At 39.1% G+C, this 13,385-nt stretch overlaps 4 protein-coding genes across 4 annotated transcripts; all 4 read right to left on the bottom strand.

Annotated features, from left to right (window-relative positions):
- Window positions 1–233: 233 nt before the first annotated feature.
- LOC113067279 (protocadherin gamma-A11-like) lies at window positions 234–3,075 on the bottom strand. The gene has a single exon (XM_026239634.1). It carries the CDS (start codon window positions 2,849–2,851, stop codon window positions 476–478), a length of 2,376 nt encoding a protein of 791 aa, XP_026095419.1. The 5' UTR covers window positions 2,852–3,075; the 3' UTR covers window positions 234–475.
- A 591-nt stretch (window positions 3,076–3,666) lies between these two features.
- Window positions 3,667–6,415, bottom strand: LOC113067278 (protocadherin gamma-A5-like). The gene has a single exon (XM_026239631.1). The coding sequence runs from the start codon at window positions 6,124–6,126 to the stop codon at window positions 3,739–3,741; it is 2,388 nt and encodes a 795-aa protein (XP_026095416.1). The 5' UTR covers window positions 6,127–6,415; the 3' UTR covers window positions 3,667–3,738.
- A 37-nt stretch (window positions 6,416–6,452) lies between these two features.
- LOC113067277 (protocadherin alpha-8) lies at window positions 6,453–9,460 on the bottom strand. Its single transcript, XM_026239630.1, has one exon. The coding sequence runs from the start codon at window positions 9,216–9,218 to the stop codon at window positions 6,807–6,809; it is 2,412 nt and encodes an 803-aa protein (XP_026095415.1). The 5' UTR covers window positions 9,219–9,460; the 3' UTR covers window positions 6,453–6,806.
- A 391-nt stretch (window positions 9,461–9,851) lies between these two features.
- On the bottom strand, window positions 9,852–12,438 carry LOC113066494 (protocadherin alpha-2). Its single transcript, XM_026238361.1, has one exon. The coding sequence runs from the start codon at window positions 12,219–12,221 to the stop codon at window positions 9,852–9,854; it is 2,370 nt and encodes a 789-aa protein (XP_026094146.1). The 5' UTR covers window positions 12,222–12,438.
- Window positions 12,439–13,385: the final 947 nt, after the last annotated feature.

Here is a 13,385-nt window from a genome sequence, read left to right as displayed (position 1 = left end):
TATTCTGGACAAATACTGGAGCTACAACGCCACCAAGTGGATTAAAATACTTAACTTTTTAAAAGCATAACTAAGTTTTAAAAATACTGAAGGTATAAACCCTACAATATGTTCAGATTAAAAAAAAAAAAAAAAAAAAAAAAGATTTTTTTCACAACCTTTATTAATCCCGAGGACTGACATTGTTTTAAAAATGTTTCATGACATCCAAAATTAGTCATTTAAGTATTTTAAGCGTCACAAACAAATGCGCCTTAATAAATAATTAAGCATATCCTCAAAGGAACGGAATATAATTTCAGCACCAAAACAGTGAACAGCTCCCTGTGATCTGTGGTTGCTAACAATACGATCAGACGATCAAAGCGGTCGAATAAATTACTGAACAGGTTTTGCCCTATGAAAACATAACTGAGTGCAGAAATCATAATTTTACCTTATAAAAATAAAAACAAACCAAGACGATGAATTAGAATCAATCAGCCATTCTTACCTCTCCAGAATCTCTCCTCCTTCGATCTGGTATCACTAGAGTATTTCCATTACTGCCAGGGACTAAAGTAGAGCCGATACTCATTCTGGGTCCAACTAACATGTACCGTTTGTCTCCAGATCTGTACTGGATGCTGTGACACAGAGTCCCGTCGTAATTTGGTTCCTGTAAATACTTGGACGAATAGTCTGTCGATTTAGAGCACTGCATTACAATCAACACGATGATGCTGATGACAAAAAGCACTGAAACCGAGCCCAAAGTGATGATTAAATAAAATGTCACGTTGTTTTCCTCCTCTTCTTTTACTGTGTTTTTCACATCAGAAGCTGCAAAAGCCTCTTTGGGCTCCACAACTTTGACAATCACAGTCGCTGTTGCTGAGAGTGAAACGTTCCCATTGTCTTTGACCAGAATGATCAGTTTATGCTGGGCCTCGTCTGTTTCTGTGAATGAGCGAAGGGTCCTTATCTGTCCTGTATAGCGGTCCAAACTAAAGAGACTGTGGTCACTAACTTCCAGCAGTGAAAATAATAACCAGCCGTTGTATCCTATATCTGCGTCATAGGCTCTGACTTTAGTCACCAAATGACCTGCGTTCACATTACGAGGAATCTCTTCCACACCCTCAGCAGAACCGTTAGAGCTGACTGGATACAAAATCACTGGAACATTGTCGTTCTGATCCAGAATAAACACGTTCACTGTCACGTTACTGCTCAGAGACGGAGTTCCAGAGTCTGTTGCAAGTATGTGGAACTGAAACTTTTTTAATAATTCAAAGTCAAAACTTCTGAGAGCACTAATCACGCCTGTTTCAGAATTGATATTAAGGAATGAAGTCATGTCGTTTTGTGTCTGGTCGCCTCTTACAATATGATGCGTAATATGAGCATTTTCATTTTTGTCTTCGTCAGTGGCGCTAACAGAAAATATGGACTGTCCAGGTGGGTTATTTTCAAACAGGTACATCTCAAGAAGGCTGTGGGGGAATTGTGGTGTATTATCGTTGACGTCGGACACCTCTATACTCAGAGATTTTGAAGCTGAAAGAGCTGGGTTGCCTAAATCAGTAGCTGTTACTGTGATGTCATAATGGGATGCAACCTCCCGGTCCAAACTCTCTTTGGTCACTAGAGAATACATATTCTGCTGAACATATGGTTTCAGCTCAAACGGTACATTCTTTGACAAGCTGCAAACAACTTTACCATTAATTCCTGAATCTTTGTCTGTTATGCTAATAAGAGAAATGACTGTGCCTGGCTTTGAGTCTTCAGAAACAATATTAGACAAAGACGTTATTTCAATCTCAGGTTCATTATCATTGACATCAATAATCTTAACGATAACTCTGCAGTCAGTGTTCATAGGAGGGCGTCCCTTATCTGATGCTTTAATGTTTAAGCTATAAATTTCGTTCTCTTCAAAATCAATTTTGCCTTTTACACGTATTTCACCTGTTACCTTGTCCAGATCAAAAATATCATGTACTTTTCGCTGCACGTTTCTACTGTAAGTATATTCAACTTCTCCATTAACGCCCTCATCAGGGTCAGTTGCATTAACAAATGTTACAGTAAAACCGGGAGAGGCGTTTTCTTTTAAAGAAATAGTGTATGTGTCTCTGTTGCATACTGGGCGGTTGTCGTTAACATCGAGGACCGACACAGTTATATTTAAAGAGCCTGATTTAGGTGGATTTCCACCATCGATGGCAATAAATGTTAATATGTGTTTCTCTTGACTTTCCCTGTCTAACGGTTTTTGTAAAAGTAGAAAAGGACTTTTATCTCCGTATTCACTGTCTCTTACCTCTATCTCAAAATTATCATTTTGTCCGAGGCGATAGGACCGAACAGAATTAACGCCAACATCCAAATCTCTTGCGATTGGAAGATCAAAGCGAGCGCCTTTTACAGTATTTTCTGCAACTTCTACGTGAACGTCTTTTTCTGGGAAAGATGGGAAGTGATCATTCACATCTGTTATTTCAACCTCGACGTAGTGGACTTCGAGTGGATTTTCAACTGCAATCTTTAAGTTTAGCAAACATGCGCCATTGCCATCACAAATCTCCTCTCGGTCGATTTTCTTGTGAACGTATAAGATGCCATTGTTCTGATTTACCTGGAAAAAGCTGTCCTTAGATCCAGAAACAATACGGAATCGTCTGTGCTCTAACGAACTGATATCAAGACCGAGATCTTTAGCAATATTTCCCACGTGTGATCCCTCTTTCACCTCCTCCGGAATAGAATATCTGATCTGTGCCGAAACATGCTGTTCACAATGCATCAACAAACACAAAGCAATCCAGCTGTATCCCCATCTGCGCCTTTGTCCATCCTTACCCATGGCGAGCAATTAAAACAAAAAAATATTCAAGAACTAGACATCTATTATCCGTGGTTATCAACAGGATAAACCGTGTAGTACCAGAAATCAGGAAATTATGTCTTAGGTCCCATCGTCAGCCCACCCTAAGCACTATAATTTTCTTCGGCTCATAATGGCTCCTGAACAATGCAGCACTGCGCATGTCACCATCTAGGCAGGGCATTTCTTCATCATAACATAGAGCAATACTGACACCGAGCGGTATACAGTTAATTTAATATATATATATATATATATATATATATATATATATATATATATATATATATATATATATATATATATATATATATATATATATATTATATAACAATAATCCCTTAAAAATGATGAATAATTCTAAAGGATTGAACAACTCTGTATCGTGCACAGTAAGGTGTTACATCTCCTGTCTAACCCATTACAAAAGTCACTTAAGCGAAAATACCATTATAAATTTTCACTATAACTAAAAATGTAGCAAATTAAACGGATCACGGACATAAATACAATTAAGGTATTCATATATAGCAAAGACAAAAATGCGTGATTTCGAAAGAATGCCAATGAAATAGGATAAAATAAACACATACACATCTGAAACAAAAAAACATGTATATCAACAGTTTTTTGCAACAATTGACATTTTTTAGGACTTTATAAAATTAAAAAAAGGACATTCAGCACCAACTAAATGGACAGCTCCCTTTAATCTGCGGTCACGAACAGAAAATAAAAGCTGTCAAATAAAGTTGCTTACTGAACAAGATTGAGTGCTGTGAAATCATGACTAGGTAAAGGTATAACATATTGCCTAAATTAAAACTATAATGTATAACAAAAGCACAGCAAAACAGTAGCTGTAATTAGTATGAACCTGCCATTCTTACCTCTCCAGAATCTCTCCTCCTTCGATCTGGTATGACTAGAGTATTTCCATTACTGCCCGGGACTAAAGTAGAGCCGATACTCATTCTGGGTCCAACTAACATGTACCGCTTGTCTCCAGATCTGTACTGGATGCTGTGACACAGAGTCCCGTCGTAATTTGGTTCCTGCACATACTTCGACGAATAGTCTGTCGATTTAGAGCACTGCATTACAATCAACACGATGATGCTGATGACAAAAAGCACTGAAACTGAGCCCAAAGTGATGATCAAATAAAATGTCACGTTGTTTTCCTCCTCGTCTTTTACTGCGTTTTCCACATCAGAAGCTGCAAAAGCCTCTTTGGGCTCCACAACTTTGACAATCACAGTCGCTGTTGCTGAGAGAGAAACGTTTCCATTGTCTTTGACCAGAATGATCAGTTTATGCTGGGCTTCGTCTGTTTCTGTGAATGAGCGAAGGGTCCTTATCTGTCCTGTATAGCGGTCCAAACTAAAGAGACTGTGGTCACTAACTTCCTGCAGTGAAAATAATAACCAGCCGTTGTATCCTATATCTGCGTCATAGGCTCTGACTTTAGTCACCAAATGACCTGCGTTCACATTACGGGGAATCTCTTCCACACCCTCAGCAGAACCGTTAGCGCTGACTGGATACAAGATCACTGGAATATTGTCGTTCTGATCCAGAATAAACACCTTCACTGTCACGTTACTGCTCAGAGATGGAGCTCCAGAGTCTGTTGCAAGTATGTGAAACTGGAACCTTTTAACAGTTTCAAAGTCAAAGCTCTTTAGTGCGTGAATAACACCCGTCTCCGAATTTATATTCATAGCAGTTGCCATATCGTTCTGTATACCACCATCTCTAATTATATGATAAGTTATGGCAGCATTTTCATTAATATCTCTGTCTGATGCACTGACAGAAAATATAGAAGCACCTAAAGGGTTATTTTCAGTTAAATAAAGCTCTAGAGGATTTGACGAAAATTGTGGGACATTATCATTAACATCTGACACCTGTACAAACATTGTTTTATATGCTGACAAAGAAGGTTCACCTAAATCTGTTGCTGTTATTTTTATATTGTATTCGGACACTAACTCTCGGTCTAAACGTTCTTTTGTTTCAAGGGAATACATGTTATCTTGAACAGACGGTTTTAACTCAAATGGCACACTGTCAGATAGACTACACACAACTTTTCCATTGATCCCAGAATCTTTGTCACTTACACTTATGAGAGAAATAACAGTTCCAATTTTGGCGTCCTCCGAAACTACATTTGAAAGAGATGTTACTTGTATTTCTGGTTTATTGTCATTTACATCTTCAACTTTAATGATGAGCTGACAATCGGTGTTCAGAGGAGGAAGACCCTTGTCTGAGGCTCTTATCATCAAACTGTAGATTTCATTTTCTTCAAAGTCAATTAAGCCTCTAACTCGTATTTCACCAGTCGTGCGATCTAATTGAAATATTTCATGTATTTTTGGTTTCATGTTTCTACCGTATGCATATTCTACTTCACCATTTAAACCACTATCCGCATCACTTGCATTCATAATTATCACTACAGTGTCAACAATTGCATTTTCACGCAATGTTATCGTCAAGGTATCGCTATTGCATATAGGTCGGTTATCATTTACGTCGAGAACAATGACCGTGATATTAAGAGTGCCCGATTTAGGTGGATTTCCGCCATCTACTGCAGTTAGTAGCAACCTGTGTATTTCAGTGAATTCCCTGTCTAATGGTTTCTGTAATATTAAGAAAGGTGTTTTATCTCCATAAACACTATCTTTAATTTCCAAGTCAAAATGCGCATTTTTACTCAGTTGGTAATGGCGGACTGAATTAACTCCCACATCCAGATCCCGAGCAGTTTGAAGTTCGAATCGTGTTCCAGTTACAGTGTTTTCCCAAATCTCTAGATAGAAGTCTTTATCGTGAAAAGAAGGAGAGTGATCATTTACATCTGTGATTTCAACCTCAATATAACGGACTTCGAGAGGTTTTTCGACAACTATTTTCAAATTAATCAAGCAGGCGCTATTTCCATCACACACCTCTTCTCTATCAATGTGCTTATCCACATACAAGATGCCATTGTTCTGATTTACCTGGAAAAGACCGTCATTAGATCCAGACACAATACGAAACCTTCTGTCCGCCAATGTAGTGACATCAAGACCCAAATCCTTAGCACAATTTCCGACGACAGATCCCACTTTCATCTCTTCTGGAAGAGAATATCTAATCTGCGCTGAAACCTGCTGTCCAAAGCACACAAGCAAAGAGAAACACAGAAAAATCCGCCAGCGCTCATATCCTCGCCTTTGTCCTTTGGCTTCCATTGCGACTGTTCACCGCAACGTTAGTCCAATGATCCGTATATTCTGGATGATTAGATGCCACAATGTAATGCTTGATACATCGTGCGAAATAAAATTAATCCACTGTTATTACAGTTCGCATAGTCTGTTACCGTCATACTGTTCATCAGTTCGCGAATGTGAAGAACAATAAAGCCCGTTTCGCATCATCATCAAGGGCAGGACTTAATCTGCTACACGAATACTGGAGCAACAGTGACATCGAGTGGTCTTCAGGAAAACAAATCATCAAAAGTTTTTCATTAAGCACATATACAAATCAATAAAAACCACATTAAATTATTAAAATGAATTATTAATCAGAATTCAGTGTCCCACTTACCTAAGTGCTACATAATTTTATAAAGTGAATATAGATATCACCCAAAACAACTCGTGCTGACGTGTGTGAGAGCACAAACAAACTACGCACAATTTACAAAAAATCCGCAACTAATTTCAGAACCAGCGCAGCGGACAGCTCCTTGTACGCTGTCACTACTTGGAACAACAGCAAACCTGATAAAGCATGCACAATGTATTTATTTATTTTTATTTTTTTTGTAAAGCAAAAGAATTGTCAGAAATTCTTAACTTGCAGTTAGCTCATCAGTTTTACGATAAACATATGTCGTCGGCTGTCTGTGAAGCTGTACGGGTTATTAATTCCATACAAAAAAAAAAAAAAAAAAAAAAAATATCGTCATTCTTACCTCTCCAGAATCTCTCCTCCTTCGATCTGGTATCACTAGAGTATTTCCATTACTGCCCGGGACTATAGTAGAGCCGATACTCATTCTGGGTCCAACTAACATGTACCGTTTGTCTCCAGATCTGTACTGGATGCTGTGACACAGAGTCCCGTCGTAATTTGGTTCCTGTAAATACTTGGACGAATAATCTGTCGATTTAGAGCACTGCATTACAATCAATACGATGATGCTGATGACAAACAGCACTGAAACCGAGCCCAAAGTGATGATCAAATAAAATGTCATGTTGTTTTCCTCCTCGTCCTTTACTGCATTCTTCACTTCAGAAGCTGCAAAAGCCTCTTTGGGCTCCACAACTTTGACAATCACAGTCGCTGTTGCTGAGAGTGAAACGTTTCCATTGTCTTTGACCAGAATTATCAGTTTATGCTGGGCTTCGTCTGTTTCTGTGAATGAGCGAAGGGTCCTTATCTGTCCTGTATAGCGGTCCAAACTAAAGAGACTGTGGTCACTAACTTCCTGCAGTGAAAATAATAACCAGCCGTTGTATCCTATATCTGCGTCATAGGCTCTGACTTTAGTCACCAAATGACCTGCGTTCACATTACGGGGAATCTCTTCCACACCCTCAGCAGAACCGTTAGAGCTGACTGGATACAAGATCACTGGAACATTGTCGTTCTGATCCAGAATAAACACGTTCACTGTCACATTACTGCTCAGAGACGGAGTTCCCGAATCCTTTGCAACAACTTGGAACTGAAACTTTCTTATTACTTCAAAATCAAACCGGTTTAAGGCGTAAACAACTCCCGTTTCAGAGTTAATGTTCAAGAAAGAGGCCATATCATTTTGTGCAGCGCCCCCTCTAATAATATGATACGTAATCATTGCATTTTCATTTGAATCGTTATCGAATGCGCTCACAGACATTACTGAGGCACCAGGTGCGTTATTTTCTACTAAGTACAATTCAAGCGGATCTTGAGAAAATTCAGGACTGTTATCATTAACATCTGATACCTGAACGCTCAAAGATTTAAAAGAAGATAATGGAGGTTGTCCTAAATCAGCGACTGTTATTGTTATGTCATAATGAGACACAAGTTCTCGATCTAATTTTCCTTTAGTTACAAGGGAATAAATATTCTCTTGAACTGATGGTTTCAGCTCAAATGGAATATTATCAGAAACAGATAGAATAATATTTCCATTTATACCGGAGTCTTTGTCACTGATGCTTATTAATGAAATTACAGTCCCAGGTTTAGAATCCTCGGAAACTATATTGGAAAGAGACGTGATGTCTATTTCAGGAGCGTTATCATTTATATCTGCTACTTTAATAATAACGACGGATTCTGCTGCTAAGGGTGGCTGGCCTTTATCGGATGCTTGTACGTCTAACTTGTAAACTTCTGTGTCCTCAAAGTCCAGCACACCTTTAATCTGAATTTCTCCTGTTGCACTATCGAGTTTAAACAGATTTTGCACTTTACGCTTCAGGTTTCTTCCGAAGGCGTATTCTACAACACCATTTAAACCTTCGTCCAAGTCAGTTGCATTAAGTTTTACCAAAACCGTACCGATAGCAGCATTTTCTTTTACCATTACAGAATAGGAGTCTTGACTGAACACAGGACGGTTATCATTAGCATCAAGGACAGTAACAATTATGTTAAGATTTCCTGACCGTGGTGGATTTCCACCATCGATTGCAGTTAGTATTAATCTATGTTCTGCAGCGTTTTCCCGGTCAAGTGCTTTCTTTAAAACCAACAGCGGTATTTTTTCGTCGTGTCTGTCCTTAGTCTCAACTTCGAAATGCTCATTATGACTCAGTTTATACGACCGGACATTATTCACAGTCGTATCAGCATCTCGTGCTGCCTGTATCTGGAAACGCGTCCCTATTGGGGTGTGTTCCGCAATCTCAAAATGCTGCTCCTCTTCTGTAAATGTGGGTGAATTATCATTAACATCAGTTACCTCCACTCCAACATAGTGAACTTCCAAAGGATCTTCGACCACCATTTTCAGATTAATAAAGCATGCGCTATTTCCATCACACAGCTCCTCTCTGTCAATTTTCTTATGAACATATAAGACGCCATTGTTTTGATTTACCTCAAAAAGAGCGTCCTTTGATCCAGACACAATACGCAATCTCCTGTTTATTAAAGTGCTGACATCAAGGCCAAGATCCTTAGCAATATGTCCTACAACGGATCCTTCTTTCAGTTCTTCTGGAATAGAATATCTTATCTGCGCTGAAACTTGCTGTCCACAACACAGAAGCGAGGAGAAGCACAAAGCAATCCACCAGTACGCCCCTTTGCGCCTTTGTCCTCCGGCTTCCATGACAGAACGATTACTGTGAGACTGCCAGAAATATATTCTCGGCGATTACAAACAACAATGTACACTTTATCTGCATAATACAATACAATTTAACTGAAAACACACGGAGAACAGATCTAATTCTTAAACTCCCGTTTCTGATCGTACCATCCAGGATAAGGAGGACAATACAAGCCTACGCGTCATCATCCTGGGCTGGACTTAGAACTTGAAAACAAAAATTAAAGCAACACTGACACCGAGTGGACCATTGCACCTTTCAATCACCTACAGCGTTACCGTTTACAGTATCTTTCAATCTGCAAAAGTTTTAAAATTTATTAAAATATGTGTTATTGTTCGAATAGGTGGAAGACCGTTTTATAATTCGGCAAAAATATTATTTGCACGTTTCATGTTGCAACAGACAGCTCTTGTCTCAACAATAAATAACATAAAAAATATATAAAAAATGCACACATAGACTATGCAACACATAGAGTGTTACACCAGGACTTGATTAAAATACAATGAAATATAATTCATATATAAAAAACAACAACATAAAGACCGTTTTGTGAAAAACTGCGCAAACCGTCATACTAATTATTGACATTTATATTTATAAATACCAAATCTAATCCACTAAAATACCTACGAAAGGAAATTAACAATTATTCTTACCTCTCCAGAATCTCTCCTCCTTCGATCTGGTATCACTAGAGTATTTCCATTACTGCCCGGGACTATAGTAGAGCCGATACTCATTCTGGGTCCAACTAACATGTAGCGTTTGTCTCCAGATCTGTACTGGATGCTGTGACACAGAGTCCCGTCGTAATTTGGTTCCTGCAAATACTTGGACGAATAGTCTGTCGATTTAGAGCACTGCATTACAATCAACACGATGATGCTGATGACAAAAAGCACTGAAACCGAGCCCAAAGTGATGATCAAATAAAATGTCACATTGTTTTCCTCGTCTTCTTTTACTGTGTTTTTCACATCAGAAGCTGCAAAAGCCTCTTTGGGCTCCACAACTTTGACAATCACAGTCGCTGTTGCTGAGAGTGAAACGTTTCCATTGTCTTTGACCAGAATGAGCAGTTTATGCTGGGCCTCGTCTGTTTCTGTGAATGAGCGAAGGGTCCTTATCTGTCCTGTATAGCGATCCAAACTAAAGAGACTGTGGTCACTAACTTCCAGCAGTGAAAATAATAACCAGCCGTTGTATCCTATATCTGCGTCATAGGCTCTGACTTTAGTCACCAAATGACCTGCGTTCACATTACGGGGAATCTCTTCCACACCCTCAGCAGAACCGTTAGCGCTGACTGGATACAAGATCACTGGAACATTGTCGTTCTGATCCAGAATAAACACGTTCACTGTCACGTTACTGCTCAGAGATGGAGCTCCAGAGTCTGAAGCAACAACGTGGAACTGGAACGTTTTAGCTGCTTCGAAATCAAAACTTTTCAGCGCATAAATAATCCCCGTTTCTGAATTGATGTTTAGAAAAGATGTCAAATCACCTTGATTTAGGTTGTATGTTATCGCAGCATTTTCGTTTAAATCTCTGTCAAAGGCAGTAACAGAGAATATAGAATCACCAGGGACATTGTTTTCAGATAAATAAAGTTCATATGAATTCTGGGCAAACTCTGGTGGGTTATCATTTACATCAGACACCTGTATATTTAATATTTTAAAAGACGACAAAGGTGGCTTTCCTAAGTCAGTGGCTGTTACAGTTATTTCATACCTTGACGTAACTTCTCTATCTAAACGCCCCTTTGTCACCAATGAATAAATATTCTCTTTAAATGATGATTTCAGCTCAAATGGCATATTTTCAGGCAATGCACAGATTACTCTGCCATTGACCCCCGAGTCCTTGTCTGATACGCTGATTAAGGCTATGGCCGTTCCAGGATTCGCATTTTCAGATACAACGTTAGAAAGGGACGTTATCTCAATTTCAGGGGAGTTATCATTAATATCTGTGACTTTAATGCTAAGTTCTGCTTCAGCAATCAGAGGAGGCTGGCCTTTATCAGATGCCCGCACATCTAATTTAATTACATCAGTTTCCTCAAAGTCTATTTTCCCTTTAACTTGTAATTCACCTGTGCTCTTGTCAAGCGTAAACAGGTCGTGTATTTTTCCTTCTAAATTTTCGCCTAATGAGAACTCGATTTCACCGTTCATTCCATCATCCAAATCAGTTGCGTTTATTTTAATTACGACAGTACCCGGGGCTACATTTTCCAGAATTGTTGCAGTATATGAATCGCGGCTGAAGACGGGCCGATTGTCATTTATATCCAGAACAATAACAGTGATGATAAGAGTCCCCGATTTTGGTGGGTTTCCACCATCAATGGCTGTCAGAATTAGTCCATGTTTGCCTTGCCTTTCTCTGTCCAGCGCTTTCTTTAAAACTAAAAATGGTATTTTTGTGTCATGCCTTTCCCGAATGTCGATATCAAACAGCTCATTCTGACTTAATTTATAGTGTCGAACCGTATTCATTCCCAGATCAGGATCTCTGGCAGTTTGTACTTGGAAACGTGTTCCTAGAAGCGTATGCTCGGCTATTTCAAATTGCTGCTCAGATCTCGGGAAAATTGGTGGATTATCGTTTACATCTGTAATTTCAATTTCTACGTAATGCACCTCTAAAGGGTCTTCCATAACGCATTTCAGACTTATCGAACAAACTGCGTTTCCATCGCACAGCTTCTCCCTGTCGATTCTCTTATTGACATACAGTTCCCCATTGTTGTGATTTACCTGGAAAAGCGCGTCATCAGGTCCAGAAACAATACGAAACCGACGGTGTGCCAAATTACGGACATCAAGGCTTAATTCCTTTGCAATATTTCCAACAACATATCCTTCTTTTACTTCCTCTGGGACATTGTATTTTACTTGTGCACTAACCAGATTCACGACGCACAACAGCAAAGAAAGAGTAATCCACCGCCATGGCAGTCTGCTCCATTGTCCTCCGACATCCATCGCAAATAAAGATAATTAAATAACTTCAGATTATAGATGTTCTCCTCGTGAAACACTGCCTTTTCCTTTTGGTATTTCTGATTTCGGGTACATGATTGTAAAAGGAAATACGATGGAATCATCAGCCGCCACTTCTTCAAACGCACGGCTACACTGCTCTGCTTCTCTGCACAAAACGGTGCTTTGTTTCTCATTAAAGATGACACACGATGGGGTAGGGCTTTCAACAGGACAGTGCCCTAGAGTAACACTGACACCATGTGGAGTGGATTTGTTTTTGACAAAAAACATATACAGTATTGTTCAAAATAAAAGCAGTACAATGTGACTAACCAGAATAATCAAGGTTTTGAGTATATTTTTTATTGCTACGTGGCAAACAAGTTACCAGTAGGTTCAGTAGATTGTCAGAAAACAAACAAGACCCAGCATTCATGATATGCACGCTCTTAAGGCTGTGCAATTGGGCAATTAGTTGAAAGGGGTGTGTTCAAAAAAATAGCAGTGTCTACCTTTGACTGTACAAACTCAAAACTATTTTGTACAAACATTTTTTTTTTCTGGGATTTAGCAATCCTGTGAATCACTAAACTAATATTTAGTTGTATGACCACAGTTTTTTAAAACTGCTTGACATCTGTGTGGCATGGAGTCAACCAACTTGTGGCACCTCTCAGCTGTTATTCCACTCCATGATTCTTTAACAACATTCCACAATTCATTCACATTTCTTGGTTTTGCTTCAGAAACAGCATTTTTGATATCACCCCACAAGTTCTCAATTGGATTAAGGTCTGGAGATTGGGCTGGCCACTCCATAACATTAATTTTGTTGGTTTGGAACCAAGACTTTGCCCGTTTACTAGTGTGTTTTGGGTCATTGTCTTGTTGAAACAACCATTTCAAGGGCATGTCCTCTTCAGCATAGGGCAACATGACCTCTTCAAGTATTTTAACATATGCAAACTGATCCATGATCCCTGGTATGCGATAAATAGGCCCAACACCATAGTAGGAGAAACATGCCCATATCATGATGCTTGCACCTCCATGCTTCACTGTCTTCACTGTGTACTGTGGCTTGAATTCAGAGTTTGGGGGTCGTCTCACAAACTGCCTGTGGCCCTTGGACCCAAAAAGAACAATTTTACTCTCATCAGTCCA

The sequence above is a fragment of the Carassius auratus genome, chromosome 50, assembly GCF_003368295.1.
Source record: "Carassius auratus strain Wakin chromosome 50, ASM336829v1, whole genome shotgun sequence".
Lineage (NCBI taxonomy): Eukaryota > Metazoa > Chordata > Actinopteri > Cypriniformes > Cyprinidae > Carassius > Carassius auratus.
The sequence above is the reverse complement of the archived record's forward strand: the minus strand, read 5'-3'. Positions and strand labels throughout refer to the sequence as shown.